A 21,652-nucleotide genomic window follows, 5' to 3' on the forward strand; every position below is an offset into this window, starting at 1 on the left:
CTCAAACACTGTCGTCGATGCCGAATTGTTCAATTTCAACGCTTTTGTGAAAGCAAGCAATGTACGAAAAGAAGGCGAGAACAAAATTAGATGTGCAATTTGAGAAATTTCAAAGTTAAGTGTTGAGCGCGCTTAGTAAATTTTATTTCAAAGCCACACTGTAACTGGCACGTGTGGCACGCCACTTCAAAACAAACCGTTGTGAAAGCTACATTTGCTCTTTAAGGCTTCAGGGTGCAATTCTGCTGAAGCAAAACGTGGCATGCGACGCAAGTGGCTGGAGTCTTTAAGCTCGTGGGAAAAAAAAAACTAATCGACATGACATGACACAGCAAAAGTGTTTTTCTTTACAATTCAGTCTTGTTCAAAACTTTTTTTTTCTTTCATTGCAATTAAAAATTTTGGGTGCATCGACACTTGCGTTATTTTCACCCGTTACAATATATGGGACCCAGACCCTTACCGTAGCTAAAATCAAGATCTGTCTCCTTACTTAGGTAAGCTGAGGCTGTAAAGGGGCACTCAGCACGTATGTGGACAATACACAGGACTATACACAACCCTAAATAGGATTATACTGGCCGCAGGTCCAGACGTCAGAGCCTCATTGGCCTGCAAGGCACTTTTGAGTTCCTTCTCAGAAGATCACCCCTTTACACCACTCTTTTTTCTTTGTTTTTTTTTACCAAAAGTTGAATTATACTATTTCTGTAGCTATTCCTTAGACACATACGTTCACAAATATAAAGCAAGAATCATTTTTCACAAAACCAAACATTATTGTGAAACAAAGGAACTGAGAACGAGCAAATTGTAAAATCTGTTGTGGAACTGAATTTATAATTTTTTGCAGCTATATGTTTCACAACCAAGTTTAATGTTTATTTTTATGCATAACGTGGGGCCTGATACAATTTTAGATTTGCATCATATGCAATATATACATACATACATACATATATACGTGTATATATATATGTATATATATGTATATGTATATATATATATATATATATATATATATGTGTGTGTGTGTGTGTGTGTGTGTGTATGTATGTATCACTTGTGTGCGTGTGTGCATCCATGGTTATACTAAACTCCTCACACGTGAAGAGTACAGCAACAAAAACTCGCGACGAATTAAGTTGTCATTTTCAGACAAGAACGACAGAAAAAACTTTTTCCGTACTTTCAAACAACCCAATGCACTCACAGTTTCCTGCTGTTTTCAGAACATCTACCAGAGAAAGCAATTCACGATGTCAACTTATATTTATCTGCTACACACTCCTGCCAAGACATCTGCATACCTGCTTCTTCCGTCGCCGTACAACACCAACATACTTTCACAGCATGTCCAGGACACCAAGGCAAACAGCTTTTCTTATTAACTTTTCCCCTTTGAGGTCTCTCTCCGATGCTATAAGCCGCGAATAAGATTTTTTTATCCTTTATGCAAGGACAAAAGCAGCACATGCACGGTTGCCATTGGCACTTATATATGTACGTACAACATACAAAAGCAATAATATGCTTTGCAAACGATATCATACAAGGAAAGTTGTCTTCAGGGTAGCGCAAGGCCACCTGGAGGGGACTTGACCTTCCGCCCCTCGTATAATGCATGTAACACTCTCCGTACACGCGTTTCATATTAGATTTGAAACTTTCGCATCGAATATATGCTTAGTAACATTTGTTCACTCCAGAAGCGGCTCTTACCTGAATCAGTACGGTCTGCCCCTAGTGTACCATAACTTTTGGTTGGGCCTATGTTGTCAGAGAAAAAAAAAGTAAATATTAGGGGCAATAGTAAACATGGTTGCATACTCACATACTGGATTGTAATATCGTTATCAATGGTTCGTAACAGTGGCGGTGATAAGCCTCTCATCTCTCGCAGGCCTTACGATGAGTTGTGTGCTTTTTAGTTAAAGATGGTCGGTGCAACGGTTGGTACCGCAGCTTTTACAGAACCTGTTTTCTAACCACTGGTAAATTTGTATTTTTAAAATATATGAATTGTTCAAATAATTAAATTGAAAAGCACTAAACTCTATTGATATGGGGGCCCTTATTCGATTCTACAGGAGGACCCAGAGCCGGTATCGTTACCACTGGTTCGTAACATCGAAACGAGGCCGCCAAAAGGCAAAGGTTATTTCTGGGAGTTCTCTACACGTTTTAAGTGTTTGCACTGTTGTAGCCTGTACACTATAAATAATTTTATTAATTTATATGATTAGAAAAGGACAAGTTTACAGTGATCCGGGAATTTCCTCACAATTTAGCCGAGAAAAATCAAATTCAACTTCAAATAATGGCAACTGTGGGCTACATCTTCCTCCCTGCATTTTCAAGGAAACTTATTGTTCAATATTCGTATGTTTCTTATTCACTTCTTAAACTCCTTGTTAATGTGTGACATCATCGTTAGACAATACACCCATTCATACATCCACACTTGAAAGGGTTGTTGAAGGAGGTCGTTTATACACAACTTCTCTGCTGACCGAGGTCACACACAGTTGACACTTCAGTATTATTTTCCTGCCTTCTTCTTTCCTTGTTGCTTGCCGTCTTGATGGACGATCAAGTGGCTATTCATCATTCACCTTTTTTTACTAGTCAGCATCTTCCCGTTGACAAATCCTTCTTACGATTGTAATAAATGACTACCATTGAGACCCTGCCGAGGTTACTCACTGAGAGGTAAAGAGAGTAAGAGTTACCTTGAACCTTATGCTACATCATTCTTAAACTCTCCGAAGATATCGATGAAAAAAAATGGAACTCGTTGAAACCCAACTGAAACCAATGTCATTAATCTCTATAAAAGTAACTTTTGACATTTTTAATATTACAGTCTACACGAGAGAATGATTTGTTGTAGTCTGTCATCGTGAATTGGAAGCGAAGTGTGAGTCCGAGCATTTTGAGACCTTTTTTTTTTTTTTTCGAATCGCACAAAGATTTTGTCATTCCTTTCAATATCTTATCTTGCCCTCTCAATGAGTAATTTAGACTCTGTAATAAGCAATTACAGTGTATTCACAAATAACTCAGAAACTGTAGTGACATATTTTGGCAAAATATATGATTATTCTATGGTTTTGTCATGAATCAAGCAACGCTCTTCAAGGGAGTCACATTTTGTTTTCTTGAAAATGTAAGTCACATACTATATGTGAAAAATGCCGTATTTTAAAAAAATATATGCTATGTTTATTATTATGTTGTACTAGCAATGCGATAATGTTATAATTTTCAATTTGACGTGAAGCAAAATATGCTCTTCATGTTAACACTTTTGTATGACATCCTTTTTGAGTCATCCTAGGGTATGTGCAGTGACGCGTTCTAATCAGGTGTTCCAGTTCTTCTCCTAATAGGCATTGTACACTGGAGGCAAGGCTTAAACAATTCTCGATCATATTCTAGGATATATTGGAGGTGATGTGATCAGCACCACCCTCAGCTGCTCTTTGATTTGTTACTTCGCACCAAAATTTAATGGTGTATGGTCAGAAATAGAAAGAAAGAAATAATAAATAAAAGACAAAGGTACTTCCTCTTTACAAAATAAATCTATTCATGTTATTACCAACGCAAATTTGAATTCTGGTAAGCCAGTTGAGTGAAGTAGCCGTTTTCTCAAGTAGCCTGAATCTCCGGCTTTGTGAAGGACGCAACTGAACGAATTACAAACAATCTACAATTACCGGACATGCTAACTACAGATATGCCTTCAGGATGCAACAGAACCGTTTGCCATGTGTTATGCACCTCATTTACCACTGGAATCCACGTGTAAAGCCAGCCGAAAATAGCCTCCAAGCCAAATCTTCTTCCTATGCTTTTCTCATTCTATCCTGATGCCTCACGGCTGCGTATCTCGGATGAACGCTTGTGTTATCTTTGATCTGATTTCCTCATGTCTTTTGAATGTCCGTCCGCCGTTAGGTTCTTGGATCCCTTTTTTCCTTTTTTTTTTTTTTTTTTTTTTACGTTTCAATCAAGTCAAATAAAAACGTGGTCATGCGTTTCTTAAAATCATCAGGGGTGACCTTCTGTTTAGGCACCCAAAAGTCAACCTCACTCCTACGTAATACACCCCGGTAATTGCAATGTTGCAGGCCAACGAGGCTCTGGCGTCTGGACCTACGACCAGTATAATCGTCCGTTGGGCTGTGTTGTCCTGTGTGCTGAGTGTTCCTTTACAGCCTCAGCTTTCAATAGGTAAGGATATTTTAATCCTCAGAGAGAGTATAGTTTTAGCTCGTGTTAAGCAGTAGAATGATTGAATTAGTTTTAAAAATTGAATATTCAAGTTTGTAATAGAGATATTTTATTTCCTTTTTCGAGGTCTATGTTCAATTTTGTTTTAATTAAGGGGCATATCCCCTTATTGCGTGACGGGCAAATATAGACTGAGGTGCCCAAAATATGAAAATGAGTCAAAATCGTCAATAATTCTAGTTTGTTTTCAACAATTTGTGCTTTTCGTACTTACTTTTATTATTGCTGTTGCTTGTCGCTTGGTTGTCTTGTAATTAGGAGACATGAAATTCATGAATATTATACAGTTTCTTAGGCCGTCTCGGTGGCTCAGTACGCTCCCGATCTCACCACTGAATCTCTTCTTCGCTGTGTGTAGTTTCATAAATTCTATCTAATCATAATTACCGTCGCGAATAGGCTAAATTGGCAGAAGAACGACGCCAAATAAGAAAAATACAATACAAAGTTATGCAGTCTCGATTAATCTCATTACATCAAACTTTAAATAAAGCCGCAGGAAACGCACGTCAGGCCCTTCAGATTGTCATTTTCAGCTTGGCATATTTAAGGCTGTAATTAAAGAAAATATACACGTTAGTCAGGAGGCACTTTGATACCTTATTGCAATTACATTGACACATAAAGTATTGTATTTGATCAAAGAGTTTACGCTGGGTATTGGAAATGGACTGACAAGAGTGTGACAAAGATACCTTCATTGCTGGGAAATGTTTACACGTTCGTACATGCATACACTGTATTTAATTTTTTTTAAAAAAAAATATTACTTATTTGGAAATCCTTTGGGTGAGGTATTATCTATCTCTCACGATATCACAAAGTTCTATCTCATTTCACAACTATACTCTATACCGGGAATCTCTGGAGTAAGCGAACGAAAACAAATCTCTGCGCAAGTAGTGACTCCAGAGGGTTCGACCAATGGACACCTGAGAGGTGGAGTTAGTGCATGAAGAGGAAGATGTGGCTGCAGATACCAGCTGTCCCGGGAATCTGTGGAGAAAGAAAAAAATGTAAATTTTTATTTAATTTTTGTGTTAAATTCTTATAAAATTTTGTCGGCCTCCGTGGCGGAGTGTTTATCACGCCGCACTACCACGCCACAGGTCCCGGGTTCGAATCTTGGTCTGGGTATGGTGGGTGTTCTTTGTGAGTGCCTTCTTTTCATCATATCATCATTCATTCTCATCTTCGCGAAAAGTGGTACAAAAGCTAAGAAAAATGAACCCAAGCAATGAATCTGATAAAATTTTGTTACATTTAGGTTCAATGTGACGATGGCTCGGGTGGTTCCAAAATATTCACTCAAAATGAACATATCAAAATATTTTGTAGACCAAATTTTCAATTAAACATGGTGAATAAGCATCACTCAGTATTACCTCACTTCGAAAACTTCTTACCTATGATGGTTACCATATGAAAACCTCAATTGTTTGGTACAAACAAAACATTTAAGTGCAAAAGACGTGACTTGTTCCCGTGAAGAATTCTTTCGATCGTGTGTAGGCTTGTCCCTCTTCTACAAAAAAAAAATAGTGGAAGTTCTTCAAAATGTAAGCAGTAATCACGTAGCAATTTGCTTAACGTCCACTTACAAGCGCGACAAAGGACGCTTCTATGGGTTTCAAACACTTAATTGAATAGCATCCTTTTTTAATTGCCTTCGAGTACGTTGCCATAAATGCACATCCTATTGACTGTACACAACATATTTGAATCTCGAAGTGTCTTGTTGTTAGGGAAAGCGATAATTGGTTAAAAAGTTCAAGCACTTTTGATGATCTCATAAAGATCTCTATCTCATCAGTTACAGCATTCACCTCACACAAATGTTTCAAGACTGGTCGGACAACGGTGCAAAATATACCCAGCATTCACGAGAAACACTGTACAACAGGACCGTTCGCTGAGCTTTCAAAGCGGTTCACAAAGCCAAACGGGACTTGACGAGAATATTGCATGACTATCAAGCCTATCCTTGAGCAAGCTGCGGGATTCAGAAAGGCAACTTTCAGTACTGTACACTTCGCAACATCTTGATTTGCGCGCCCCGAAAGAATTCTAAGTCCTGAATTCGTACACTTAGCAACATTGCACTTCAGCACCAGCTGAGAGTAGCCAACTTTGAATCGGTCATTCAACTAGACGAAAAACGTTGCGGTGAAAGGTTTCCAATTGTGCACATTCCATGAACTTAGAAACTATAAACCGCTAATATAATACACACGCTCCAACAGAAATAGTAATTTGGATTAAGAAACTTAAGGAATTTTTACGATTCTGCGTGTTCGACTTGAAATTAGATAAGTTAGAAACACTGAATAAGGCTTTTCTCCACCTGGAGGAAATCGCCATCACGTCCGAGCAAAAAGAGGCAAATTTCTGAGTTTATACGACATTTTATTTATAATACCCTGCATAATATCGAACACTTCTTTAAAAAATCATCTTTTTATCGACTTGTGGAGAAAATGTGCTTGGAACACAGGAAGGTGAATGCTTTCATAAACGTCAATGTGTTTTTAACAGTAGATCGTCAGAAAGTTTATGTAGAGCAGTTGGTTAGGCGCTGATATCCTAATTTTTCGTCAATCATGAAAGGTCCCAGGTTCAAATCACACCCTCTCCCTAATTTTCTTGTCTGAACACAGACCGTTCAAATTAGAGCACTGTAAAAATTAATCCGATGCACTTCGCGAGAAATGTTCCTTTTTACTCGTTTTCTTTATCAGAAGGTTAATCGTTATTCAGCTGATTGCCAGTATTTAAGGTTAAAACTTTTTTCATATATCTAGGAAGGGATTTATAAAATTTGGGCCCCTAGGCTGTCTTTTATTTTAGGGTCTGCCGACATTATTATCATTATTATTATAATAATTATTATTAACAGTTTTGTTATTACGGTACCGGTACTTCACTTCCACTAATTGCATGCTCTGTATTAATAGCATTTGTAAACTTCAAAATATAGACACATCTGATTAGAAATGTATAATCAAACATAAAACATTCCTATTTAGATTTTAAAACAAAACTCTCATATAAAACTATTTCCTTCTGACTTTTCATGGCAGAAAACATGAATGAAAGATTCCACTTCCACGTAGTACAACCTGGACATTATTTTGCAGACGAACGAGGTTCTGGCAACTGGCACTATGGCCAGTATAATTTTGTGAGTGTTGTCCTGTGTTTTGTCGCTATATGTGTTGAGTGTCTCTTGGTAGCCTCAGCTTTTAATTGGTCAGAAAATTTTAAGATTTTAGTTACAAAGCATTACAGTTGTGTCATTTTAGTTATGGTAAGAGGCTGGACGCACCCAAAATTTTAAATTCTAAATCAAAATCAAGATTCAATTAATGATATTTGTCTCTTCGAGGAGCAATTGTTTACATTCGAGCACTGTTACGTGGAAATAGGGTTATAATGTAAGAAGTTATTTTAACGCTAGAAACACTTTCATTCCTGCAAGTAAAAGAACTTGAAATGTTGTTTTATTTTACTACTATCACAATATTATGAAATTTTAATAGTCGATGGTCTTTGTAACTTCTACCCTTCGAGCGTCTCATTTTTGTGCAGTCCCTCTCGACTTGCGGCCCCTAGGCTAAAGCCTATGATAACCTAGCGGCAAATCCTCCTTGTCTGTAGCTAAAGCCCCTATGCGGAAGCTTCCCCCATCACACTTCAATTTCAGGACTTTTCTGGACAGACAATCACAAACATCCATGTCCAAGCCAGGATTCGAACCCGGGACCCCTGGCGTCGTAGCGCGATGTGCTAACCACACCGCCACAGTGGCCGATTCTCCATTGAGAATCGAACCTACCACCACACTCGTCATGAGCACGCACGCTACCACTTCTGCAAACATCTCACGTTAAAACTAGCAGGTACAATTATGGAGAAGCCAATGCACACATGATGTCATGCTCATCATTTCCTCATGGCAATTTTAAAGTGAAAACATATTCAGCAAAAATTGAGAAAGTTTGAAAGGGAAGAATGATGAACATTTCTATTAGTGTTTTGTCACATTTTTAAATGGTGTGTAAATGCCGCGTTTTGAGCAAGTAATCGTTAGTTACGGATTTTTTCTTGCTTGTTGAAAGTATGATCTCGAAAGTAAAAAGTAGGCAGTTGAACCAGCATCCGGTTGCCAAAAAACTTCAACCTTTCCAAAGACTTGACAAGTGAGAGAGAGAGAGAGTAAAGGGATATTCAACTTCTGAAATATAAAATATGTGTGAAATTAAAACAGTGGAAAATCTTATAAGTGCATAGTAACGAACTTCAAACTATGGAAAACCTATTTTCGTGGAGAAAAACGGCATTGGTCTTCAAGTTCTTTTCGAAATATGAAACTGATTTTTCTGTATTGTAAAATGCTGATATGAGATTATACTATTCCTCAGCAAGGATAATTTACGTAATTCGCTGCCTTGCCTCCAACTTATGCAATGGCCATGAAGTTCAGCCGGTCCCGTGGCGGAGTGGTTAGCACATCGCGCTACGACACCAGGAGTCCCGGTTTTGAATCCTGGCCTGGGCATGGATGTTTGTGAGTGTCCAATTCATCAACTTCAACATATCATCACTCATCACCATCTTCGCAAATTAGCCAAAAGTGGCACAAAAAGCGAAGTAAAATAAAGCAAGCCAATCAATCAATCAAACCATGATGTTCAATCCCACAAGCATTCCTCATCTAGCCTAAACGCTCTAGCAAACACTCTTGGCTTAAAACTTTCCACTTCACACTAAACTACACAAATACAGAAGTGTGTATGTGTTCCTCCCTCGAACGGAGTGCTTAAAATAACGTGAAAGGTGTAGTGCAGGGATTGTGTTTGCTTGCCGAAGGGAAGGTCGTGTGTTCAAACCTCCTTCTTTGCATTTTTTTTCGGAAAGTAAGCGGCCTTGGACGAGAATACTGATCTACATTTCTGGGAAATTCTGTTGATATATGCAATTTACGTCCAGCATTTCCGGATGACATTAGAATCGCCATAAGCAAGGTGCAACGTGGAATGTGCAGAAACATGTGACGTAAATTCCGAGGTAATAGAATCAAACTTTGAATATGGAAGAAAATCTGTGGTTGTATCATAGAAAACCCGATGTATATTTTAGGACCGCAGTAAAGAGCACGAACAAGAAAGAACATTCTGTTTGCTTATATACTTGTATTGTTAAGTCCGTATTATGCACAGTTAAGCAAATCGTGACTGAACCTACAGCTTAAACTGGAATTCGAACTACTGGGCAATGTGCATCCACCGGGTATCCGACCCGGGACCCGTTATAACATAAATATCTGTTCTTAAACATCCTGTTTAAGAAGATATATTTGTCATATAAATTCTTAATGTGTATTAATATACTACTGCGCAAGATAAAAAATAAGCAAACTGAGGAAAAGCATTCCTCTAGGAACGCATAAGCATACAGTGATTTAATATAATACTATATTCCATTATTACAATACTTCGTGCCGTACCCAGTAAATAACAAGAAAAAAAGAAACAGGAGAGGGTGGAATTTGAACCTACGATGCTTCATTCTTGACGAAAAAGAGTACCTGGTCGACTGTCTAATCAACTGCTCCATGAGATTACTGATAAGAAATTCTCTAAAACACGCTGATCTCAGTGGAAACAACTCTGAACCGGAGTTCCGAGCCATTTTTCGCCACAGATCAAGGAAAATACACACTCGGCAGAATCGTCTGATATTGTGCAAGATATCTTTACTGAAATTTCGTCTCAAATCGTGAGAAATTAGCCTCTTTGCATTCATATGTAACATATGTAACCATTACACCATCGCGGAGGCCTTAAGCTAAGAATCCAATCCAAACCTTCATCAATATATTTGTAGAGCCATCGATGTTTCAGAAAGAGGATTAAAAAAAAATCCACCAAACAGATTTCAATGATTTCAACAATATATAACATGAAGAAAGCGTAGTGTAGAGTTAATGGTAAACCTTATGAAACAAAAAGTGACACATTGATTAATGTTACGAATACCTACAAAAATGCACATTAATATGTTAATATTCAACTTAGTCTATGTCCCAACATCTACAGCACCCCTCGTCGCAATTAATCTACAGAAATTGGAAAGCAACTAAAATAACAAATTCAAAAGGACATAAGGAACACTATCCCTACTAAAACTTTCTGCTGCTTTATTCTATTCCTTACCTTGGTTTCCAATAAGATGGCATTTCATTGTGGCGGGAATAAATGTAGGAAGTAAGATTAATTTCACTGCTGATATTTTGAATGACTATTTGCCATACTAATGATAACTAAAACTAATGTTGTGAGCCATTTACTACACATGTCATGAAAAGTTTTCCTTACATATTTTTCTGAATATCCCAGTGCATTCTGGGGTGCTGATGAAATACTTATTTACGCGAAGCAGAGAAGTTCAAATGGGTTGAAAGCTATTCATAAGTAAGTTATTCAAAATTGAAGACTAAATTGAACACCTAGAATCGGGAATTGTAATTAGTCTTTTCGATGAATTCAGCTTAAGAAAGATACAAACTTACAAATACATTTAATTTGCATGAACGGAAAGATTTAAATCAAGATTAGCCTTCCAATGTGTATGTCACCTCGGATCTCCAGATCACCAGGCAATGAACCTCAACACTCTCCTGCATGGGATCCTAATTAAGTTCAGGAGACCGAATTAGCAAGTTATGCTCTGTTGGAAGACTCGAAATATTCAAATGACCTAACGTTTCGACCAACCGCCGCCTTACCATGTTGTCTGCTTGATGGACATGGGAACTCCATTTAGGAACTTCAATCTTCAAACCTCAATCATGGTAGAAACTTGTTCTGGAAATGTCTGTTCGTTGACCTTGTATGACCTCTCTATTTCGAATGAAAATTGTATTATTTCCATGTTTTGGCCCAAAATTCATTTCGCTTTAACCGTTGGGAAACTTAAAATATTTTAAAAGTAAATCAAGAATTAAAATTTTTGTGGTAGGACACTAAATGAGAATTACTGACATCATATCAAAGAATCAACTTAAAAAGTACTTGATAAATGAAGTTTTATTTCTAATAATTTTACAATTTGAATTGGGTGGATGCCGTTGATAGATGTCTATTTTTTTTTCACACGTTAGAATTATTTGTTGTATCTTACATTGTTATTATTTGACACGTTCGTTATCAACGTTACGTTGATCGCAATGGAAGCGGTTGAAGCGTTAAAGCTGGAATGAAATTTATGAAGAAATCGAAGAAAATAGGTTACACGTTAATTGTGTTGATCTGCTGTTTGGCTGAAATGATTGATTTGTGTTTGCAGTTCCCTTACTTTACGTTGCTTTTCTGTCTCTCTGGGCTAATTACGACAACGAAGAAGAATAATGAAGGAACATTTGCAAAGAAACACCCAAGACAAGGACGAGACTCACCAATTTTAAACAAGGTCATTGTGTGATTTTGTGTGTTTCTCATTATTTACACTTAAATAGAAGATGCAACAGAATGTTGGACTATATTCAAACACTTGTTTAAATAAACAAAGAACTCATTACCTTCGCCTCAGAATGCCAAGTTCTTCTGGTAACGAATTGTCTGACTTGCTTTCTGCGGAGGTAATTGCTTTCAGGTCGAGAAGAACGTGACTCTCATACGAAGCAGGTTTCATAAGAATTCCAGGATCAATTACCACTTTCTGGCGTGAAGAATTTAATTAACCCCTTCAAGAAGGTGTCAAGAAGCTCGGACCTGAGCTTGCCTTTCAGACACAAAAGTAGCTGGTTATATTTTCCCAAGGTCACGTGGTTTGATGCATTTTCTAATTGGTCTAATGACAAATGTATAATTAATATCAGAGTGCCACGCTTCAAGCTTTGAAGTCAACTTCACTCTCTTTTTCTTTTTAAAAAATGTAGTCGTTATGTCTTGACTGTAGTATGAATTTGCTTAATTTATTTCCATAATTCTTTAACTAACTTACTGAGAAGCATGGTGCTTATGTCAAGTGCAAATTCTACCGGTTTAAAAACAGAACTTGCTCTGACGTTTTCTCAATGAGCCCTGGAACCAAATAAAAAGTGTCCCAGCCATACTTTATGAAGCAAACCAACTGGTTTACATCGCCATTCAGTCTTTTTATGCTGACGGTGCGACAACATTTTTGTATTTGGCTGTATGTCCTTCAGTACTTCTTTTTCAGGTACAATATATTTCTTTTTTTCAAAGTGTATGTAGTTCGTACTCTGGCTGTAAACCGTCTTTACCTTGGAGGATATAAAAACAAACTTCCATCTACTCAAATAGATATAGAAGCTGAAAAAGAGCATTTAGAATTTCACTTATAAAGGGTTATAATGAGTGGAGTTCAATTTTCAGCATGCAAATATATCACAATTTTAATAAATTACAATAATAATAATATATGTAAATTTTGATATCTTTAAACATCAGCTTAGCTTTACTATAATAATGATCAAAACACATGTCATTTAACCAAAGTTTAATACACGGATTGTTGAAAGAATTTAACAAGATGTTCAGTAAGGGACAAGTATTTCAAGTAATTTAATTGTGTAGAACTTGCTTAATTTATTTTATGTGCTTTTTAGATCCACAAAGTAGACTAAAATTAATTCAAAGATTCTACTTACATTTGTAAGTATAAATCCAAATATTACTTACGTGACTGTCTTGTGTGTACAAAGTGCTGCATTTTGGCCACATTTGAAACAAAATGAAATTAAAGAAATTTAAATTAAATGTTTTTAAATTATTTGAAAGTATGTATATGTTCGTTTTCATTTTGAAAATACCCTGTGTTCATTATTGGAATTAAACATGGATGGACAAATAACATACGACATGTAAAGGTTAATAATTTATAGTTTCCTAATAATTGATGGAAGTTGCACTAGAGTTATGAAGAAAATACATTACTGGAAATACGCAAAATATGTCTGCCCATGAATCACGTGGAAAACCATCAATGAAATTCTTTCGGAACACTTTTGAGCAAGTGTTCTGATTAATTCTGGGATCTTATTGACCTAGTTTACTAAGCCAATGAAAGATATTTGGCCCCATAAAACCCTCCCCCTGTGTACAGCCATGACCCTTATGATTATTTGCATTACGATATCAAATAAATTTAAATGTATTTTGCAATCTGAAAACAAAGCTTAGCTATATCAAAAATTGAGCTTTCTTTCATCTGTATAGTAATGAATCCAGACATTTCAACATGTAAAGATAAATGTAAATTAAGCACCAATAGCATAATACTGAGTATGTCGTTTTGCAGATGTCGTGTCGTTTGAGCCGAGGCTTCTTATCGGTTCATTTCCGCCGTGACATATGTCAAGATCTTCCTTGGCTGGTTTTCCCACAATCCAGAGTGTCATCACCGCCACGCGCACGTGTGTTAATGGCCACATGGTGCATTGTGCATAAAGTGGATTTAAAAGATAAAATCAAACGTGTGTTTATGACGTTGCAAAGCTGTGTTAGATTGAAATGTTAAACCTCTCCAGAGAGTCAAATATGAGTTTTCTTTACTTATTTCAAAAGACGTTACACAGGATTACTTGTATCAATTTTATTCCACAACACAAAATACATAAATCAGCATCAGCTTATTAATTATTGTTAAAATATTGCAAGAATTTTACAAGTACTACGTAAATGTACCCTTGGGAAGCAACAGAAATGTGCCAGTCTATTGCACTTAATATTTAGACTATACACTACATAAAATCGTCAAAAACATTATAAATACAGTGTTATTTTTTGCAAACATTATACAAGTAATAGCTACGTATATATAAACACAATATTTCGATACACTTGCACAACAACAATACTAACGTTATTTGAATTCTTGTAGGTATGCAAATGCTCGAGGGCATCCTCGAAAATCGCCCGAGCGTCTGCACTTCGAAAGAACACACTCAACACGTTTGTCCATTTCGATGTATTGATATTTGTGTGGCAGTGGAAACACGTTTCTTAACACCTTAAGTACTGCACTTTCAAAGTCTAGCTTGATCACTTTCGGATTAATCTCAGGACAGTAGTTCTTAATGAATGACAATAATCTTTGATAAGTTCTTTCGGTTTTGTCCGGAACTAAAGCATAAACTACTGGTGCTACGTTAGTAGCAGTATTCGTACTACCGATGTTGATATGAAGGGTATACAGCTGATAAAACTGTTTGGAGCAGACGCCAAATGTGCCATCACGGTTTCCGAGGCTGCCAAAACATCTTTGGATCTGACCCTAGAAAAACTAACAACCGCTTTCCATTTTCCGTGTCGTCAAGGTGAAGAAATGGAGAACCGTCATTAAAATACTTCAAAGATTCTGGTAAAGTGAGATGATCTGCATCTGGTGCATCTTTTTGAACACCTAAAATAGATCTCCTTTTTCTGTTCAGGTACACTTCTGTCTGTCGTAAACACGTTACTAACAATATTCAAACCTCGGTGTAGACATTCATCCATTTCTTGTCGGAATATTTGCCAAACAGGCGTTAACACTTCTTCACCAACTCTCTTCTTGCAATTCGTGAGTTTCTTCTTAATTTCAAGCCCAGCATGGTCTAACACACATGTAAGTTCCGGGATGCTCACAATTCTTCCATTTTTGACGATTAACCCACCTCGATATTTAGGTTTATCCTTTGCCTTAACGCAAACCTAAAAGAAGATTAACATTGCAACATTAGGTCTCAAGAATTTTATGATGAGATGTAACACACGTTTTCTAATAGGTATAAAAGTTTACATGTGGAAATTTGCTTACCCAAACTATCGAACCATCCTTGTTCTCCCTCTTCTTCCTATACAGCTGGCCTTCGTAAATAAAGAACGGCTTTCCACGCGTTGTTTCTATCATGTCCATATTCTCAGCCATCTTACCGTCTCTCTCAAGTCTCAGTTTTACATAAATACTATTTTCCCAATGTAGATCCCTCATATATACTTTCATCTTACATTCATTTATCAATCACCTTCCTTTTCAATCAAAGATAAACACAGCTGCAGCTGGGCAACGTCATAAACACACGTATGCGCGGCGGTAATGACACTCTGGATTGTGGCTAAAACCCACCAAGGAAGATCTTGACATATGTCGCGGCGGAAATAAACCGATAAGAAGCCTCGGCGTAAGCGACACGGACTCAGTTTTGCAGTCTGAAGGAAAATTGTTTTATAGATTTAGTTTATCACCTTGTAATCAAGAGGTCTTCTGTTATGTTACTTCAGTGGCTTCTAACTTAATTTAAACCTAACATCAGCCATATTAATTTGTGTGAATAAAGAAGTTGTCTTTAATATGGACATTAAAATAAAAATATATGAAATTGTTGTTTTAAGTCCACTTTATGCACATATTGGCTAATCGAGATTGGTCCTACAGCTTAAAGTGGAATCCGAACCACTGTGCAATGTGCCTCCACATGGTATCGAACCCAGGACCCCTGATTGCAAGGCGAAAAATAAAAATACATAAATAAATGAAAAAATAGACAGTGGTTTGTTTGTATACGATCCATTTTAAAAGGTTCTAGATTGGAGTCATTTATTTATTTATTTATTAACGCCTTGTTTTAAATGGCGGAGTTAAGGCCGTACAAAGCCTTTTCTTCCACTCAACCATACACATAAAATTATACATTATTATATTATACACAAAGTACATTAAGTCATTTCACATAGGTCCACACACACACATTATACTCATACGCACAAGTCTTAACGCCCTGAATATAACACACAAAATACAAAATATATAATACACAAAATACGATATATGGAATGCAAAATTTAAAATTGTATATAAGTAATTACAAAGTATTTGAAGATTTAATGCACTTGCATATGCCCTTTAGTCTGCTTCACAGGGGAAGATCTAACGAGAATTCTGAAGAGAGTGGCGAACACGTCTGCTAAAGGAAGCGACGGAGCTTACTGTTCTAGTGCTTTCTGGCAACTGATTCCATAGTCTTACAGCTGATATGGAGAAAGAGTTGGAGAAGAAGTTTGATCTGTGGACGGGGATAGAGGGAGAAGAGGAGCTGCGTGATCTGGTGTCGCGATCGTGAAATTCGTGAAGAAATTGGAAGCGAGAGAGAAGATAGCCATGAGTAATTTATCTATTAATTTATCATCTACATAATCACGATTAACCTAAAAATGTAGGAAACGTTACATAAAATAACTAAAATATAAAAAGAAAAGAATTATATACAAACTCCACGCCATGACAGAATTCATTATCTGAACGTCATATCTGTTAGTCTTCCAGGCATTTGTGGCAAACTAGCGTGCTAAGATATCAGAGGTCGTAGGTTCGAATATTTGTCAAGACAAGAACAATGACAGGTTCTTGTTCCTGCAACAATTTTCATAATTTCTTCATCATCCTCATCGTCGCCATTAACCCATAGAGCTAGAAAAACGACGGAAAGTAACATAAAGTACAAATACAACACTCGATTCATCTTGCTCATATCGCAAAATTAAGTGAATGTATGCTTGCGTACACAAAAATTAGTACGAAAAGTGAAACATGAAAGATGTACAAATGGAAGAGGTTTGGGCAAGAATAAGGCAGACTGATAATGATGCTTTGTTTGCATTGTGCGAGAGAGTGTAGCACGTGGATTACAAAAAGAAGTCCTATGAAAGAAATCGTGTTTGTCCGGTTCGCAGAATGCTACGATAAGTTTTATAACTACCCACACAGGAAATATACTGAGAGCAGACAAGTGGCTGTCGCACGCTGCTTGGGGAAAGAGAAGAGCCGCGGGCAAGAAAGGGTTGCCAAAGTGTGTTTGTTGCTCATGTTCTGAATGCGAATGAACAAATGTTCCGCACCCACTTCCATCGTATTCTGAAATCTTGAAGTTACTCTGTTCTAAAATTCAGTAGCAAATACTTCCTTGGAAAGAGGGGTAGCGTGAGTTACAAAACACCCACCCATTCCCTTATCCCTTTACATATCAAGTGCATGTGTCTCTTCTGTATTGTTTTAGGTTTGAGATTTTTTTGTTTTAAGTCCATTTTATGCACAGAAAGACTAATCGGGACTGGACGTACAGTTTAAAGTGGGATCCGAACCACTATGCGCCTCCACCGGGTATCGGACCTGGAGCCCCTTGATTACAAGGCGGCGACGCTACCACTGCGCCATGGGGGAGGCCTTTCTGTATTGTACCAGTATGCATAACACTTCATCTTTCTTTTCACACAATATTGCAGAAATATTCAATAGCAGCTAACCACCCATCATCTAGAGAGCGGTAGAGCGCACTACTCATGAGTTTTGGTTTTGAGTCCACTTTATGCACATAAAAGATAATCGGTACTGGACTTACAATTTAAAGTAGGATCCGAACCAATATGTGCCTCTAGCGGGTATCGAAACCTGGAACCCTTGATTAAAAGGCGACGACGTCACCACTACGTCATCAGGTGGCCCACTACTCCTGAGTATATGATGTTTCCGCGACTGCTAGAATTCTACAATTGTGTTCAGTTACATATGTATATGCGTATGTGTGTACTGTAACTTTGTAACAGACTAATAGTTTCAATCGGATAATAAATTGCACAGACAGTTGTTGCAATTTTGGCACGGTTAGCATTCTCCACAAAGTAATCAAAGTAGCGTTTCTCTTTTAACTAGTTGCCATTACAACTATGGATAATTTGAGATGGGCTTCATGCGAATTTAGTGTCTTCGTAGATTAATGAGATTTGTCAAACTTCCGGAACGTACACAATGTATTTCGAATGTTACTTTAATTAGGGCTGAGCCGATGCCGATGTATCGGTATCGGAAAGTATCGGTTGGAATTTATTTATCGATACCAACCGATACTATTCCGGCATATTGGTCTCTCACGGGGTCCGCAAAAATGCCGCGAGGTACTTTCGCGGAGTCTAATTATCCTGAAAATTTTGCAAAACTCCAACTTTCTTTTTATTTGGCACAAATTATGAAAGAAAAACTGTATTTTGTATTACGTAACATCTATTTTCAATATTCTGATGTAATTCTGGAATATTCTAAAGCAAATTTTATTGGTAAATTCATGCATGTAATTTCAGATTATTTACACACCAATAGGTATTGATCAATATTTTAAACAAATTTTAATTATTACAATTTTCAAGTGTCGGTATCGGTATCGGTGGGAATCGGTGAGAGTATCGGCATCGGTATCGGAATCGGTTCAAAGTGGTATCGGCTCAGCCCTAATTTTAATGGAAATGTTTGTTATAATGAGCATTTTTGATAATTTTAATAATAATTTATTCCACATTGAAGGTTGCCGACCTTCGTGGCAGAGCGGTGAGTACAGCACGCTATGACCTCCCCTCTCTCTCTCTCTCTAAGGTTACTGGGTTCGAATACCGGTCTGTGTGGCGTAGCGTTTCGTCCGAATTCCAGGAACAGGCAGCTTACGGTTACCTGACCGAGTAGCGTTTCGTCCGAGGGCTACCATCCTAATAGTGTTTAATGAAGCTTTAAAACCTATTGTTCATTGCATAGGTTTACAGTGCGATAAGGTTCATTGTTAGCGCCAGCCAGGATTGCGTGCCCTCTTTAATTGGCACCTCTATGAAAATAGAGGTGGTCCTGCCGTATAGCCTCGCACTCGGCATGCACGACAGTGACCCATGGACCCGCACGGATAACCCATGGATATTTTAAGTTATTTTTAGAATGTTTAAAATGCTTAACAGCTCCATGGAATTACCGCACTCGGCAGCTGTCGCTTTGTCAGTTAGTTGATATAAATATAGAAAACATCTTAATAATAAACTATAATCTCAAGGTATTTTAATCCATTTGGATAAAGAAAGATACATTTCTTAAAAATTTGGCTATGTCTCCTGACAGCTCCATTGCTTCAGTGGCTCTTAAAATTCTGTTGTCCATCGAGACATACGTATTTCTTCTTCCTTTTCACCGCTTCTAAATTCTGCTCCATTCTTACAATCTTAGCATCTGAATGTTCTGCTTCTATCTTCAAATACACAATCAAATCTTTCACCCGGGGGTGTGTGGTTTACCCACGACTGAGTTCAATCGGTGGTTGCACCCTTCAACCTGTGTCTCCTTTGGTGGCAGTTCCACATGCCAATTGAAACCTGTGTATTTTCCAACCACTGGTCCACAAAGTAGTCGAAAAATTCAGTCAATTTTTCATTTTCTTCTGCCTGACTGTGGATATAAATCCATCCTCCCTCCACTTCCCGTTGACTTTGAGAATGCTAAGGCAGCACACATCCTGATGGAGATCCGAACTTCCTGATTGGATTTGTACATACTTGTATGCCCAATGTTCTGTACCTTCCTCCAGAGACTTTGTGAAAAATGGAAAAAACAACCTTGTACTTTAGCTCTTGGAAAGACATGTTTGATTGCTTCAATAGCTCCTACATCGAAATCAACGTCCACTGTTTCAGGAATCCATTCCTGTACTACTTTAAGGATAGCTTCAAATAGGCGAATGTAGATAACCTTTTTCTTGTCAGTAAAAACTGCAGGCGTAACATTTTTTTCTTCTCTAGTGCTTCCTAAATCTACGTGAACTGTGTACAACTGAGCAAACTGCTTGCTAGTACACTTAAATGTTTCATAAGAATTTTTTTTCCTAATATTTCTTTCCCTCTGGAACTTGCAAATATTAATAACCTCTCATCTTTACAGTCGTCAGCTACAGTAGTAAGAAAGTGTTGCCATCTGCCATGACTAAAATTTCTGGATCCAAGCTCGGACGAAACGCAACTCATTAAACCGTCGCGGACGAGCTGTAGCATTTTTCTACGAATTTTGCTTTCGGACGAACTGCAACTCGGACGAAACGCTACTGAACCACCGGCCTGTACATGGTTGTTCTTTGTGAGCGTCCCTTCATCAATTTAATCATCACTCATCCTCATCTTTGCGATTAGAGAAAAGTGGCAGAAAATCGAAGTAACATAAATCAATCAATCAATTACATTGAATGTTAACGTAGTTTATTGCAAGCGGAATGAAGGGATATTTTATAAGAATCAACTTTATAATTCCTATACTGTGTAAAGGAAGTCGCATATCAATCCTTAGTTATCAATGTTTTTCCGAAGCTATTTATATGTGTAAATTTTAAGGAGGCCATGAGGATCAAATATAACAATAGAATATGAAATATGTCATGATATAGTCAGTCGGTCGATTAGAAAACACACCACTTTACACAGAGTAAAACACTAATCTCGAAACTCGAAACTGAAACTGGGTTTTTACAACAGTATACCGAAACCGAAAAACAGTTTCGAAAAAGACACAAAACAAGGTTTGGAAAAGTGAAACGGAGACAGAGTTCTTAAAAGCTCGAAATCTGGTTGTGTTACTTAAAAATATTTTAGTTTCTATTTCGGAAAAACTTATTTCAACAGCATTAATAGATAGTAAGTACTATGTAAATATGCATGCTGGTAAAGATGGTGGAGTGATATATTCAACTTAGTCTATGTCCCAATAATCACCAATCAGCTGCAGTAAAGCATATTAAAAACTATATGGAACCTGGAACTATAAATTTAATTTAAAACAAGTTGTACGAGATGAATAATGCTAAGAAACTGTATTAGTAATTATTATAATATTATAATATAGTAATAGGAAGAAAATGGAAGTCAATTATGATTTCAGTCATGTACAGAGCTCCGTGTTTTCGCGTAGAGGTTAAATTTCATTCCATCAGTTTTCGATGGGTATGAAACAATTGCCCTTATCGTACTTTTCTTCTTTTACTTCTTTAATTTCTTTTTTAACGATGAGAGTAAACGATGGTTAGAGAATATTGATGAACGAACACTAATGCCCAACTTGGGCCTAGAACTCGAAACCATTGCAAATGGTCTTGGGTCGACCACTCAACGTTCTCGACCACCGACGTGGCAATTGATTCTATCAAATGAGGAGGCAAGGTTGAAATCCAGCGAGTCCAACGGGGACTGATATATTGATAGACAAGTTGTAGCTGCCCAAACCATACGGGTTATTGGAAGAAGTCGTTGACCTTGCAGATGTAGGTTTGTACGTAAAGCGAAGCGATATGGCCACAAGCCAAAATGTCAGTAGCATTCACAATTATGGGCCCTAGGAGTTGTAATTCCACGCAACGCCACCGAACCGGTCAGTCTTCCGCAATAGAAGATTGGAGTGAGTGTGTCATCTGATGAGTACATGAAATGCAGACTGAAACCCTATCCGTAAGCTATGCAGGTTGTATCATCCAGAATGGGAAAAAAATCAAAGAAGAGAACGA

General features: G+C 37.4%; 1 protein-coding gene across 1 annotated transcript in view; it reads right to left on the reverse strand.

Moving 5' to 3' along the window:
• Positions 1-15,234, reverse strand: part of LOC145983735 (uncharacterized) — a 40,289-nt gene extending 25,055 nt beyond the window's left edge. The window contains exon 1 of the mRNA XM_083116785.1: positions 15,124-15,234. Within this exon, the coding sequence (XP_082972911.1) occupies positions 15,124-15,234 (111 nt within the window). The remainder of the gene's footprint in view (positions 1-15,123) is intronic.
• Positions 15,235-21,652: the final 6,418 nt, after the last annotated feature.

The sequence above is a fragment of the Lepisma saccharinum genome, chromosome 2, assembly GCF_977018435.1.
Source record: "Lepisma saccharinum chromosome 2, izLepSacc3.1, whole genome shotgun sequence".
NCBI classification, from domain to species: domain Eukaryota; kingdom Metazoa; phylum Arthropoda; class Insecta; order Zygentoma; family Lepismatidae; genus Lepisma; species Lepisma saccharinum.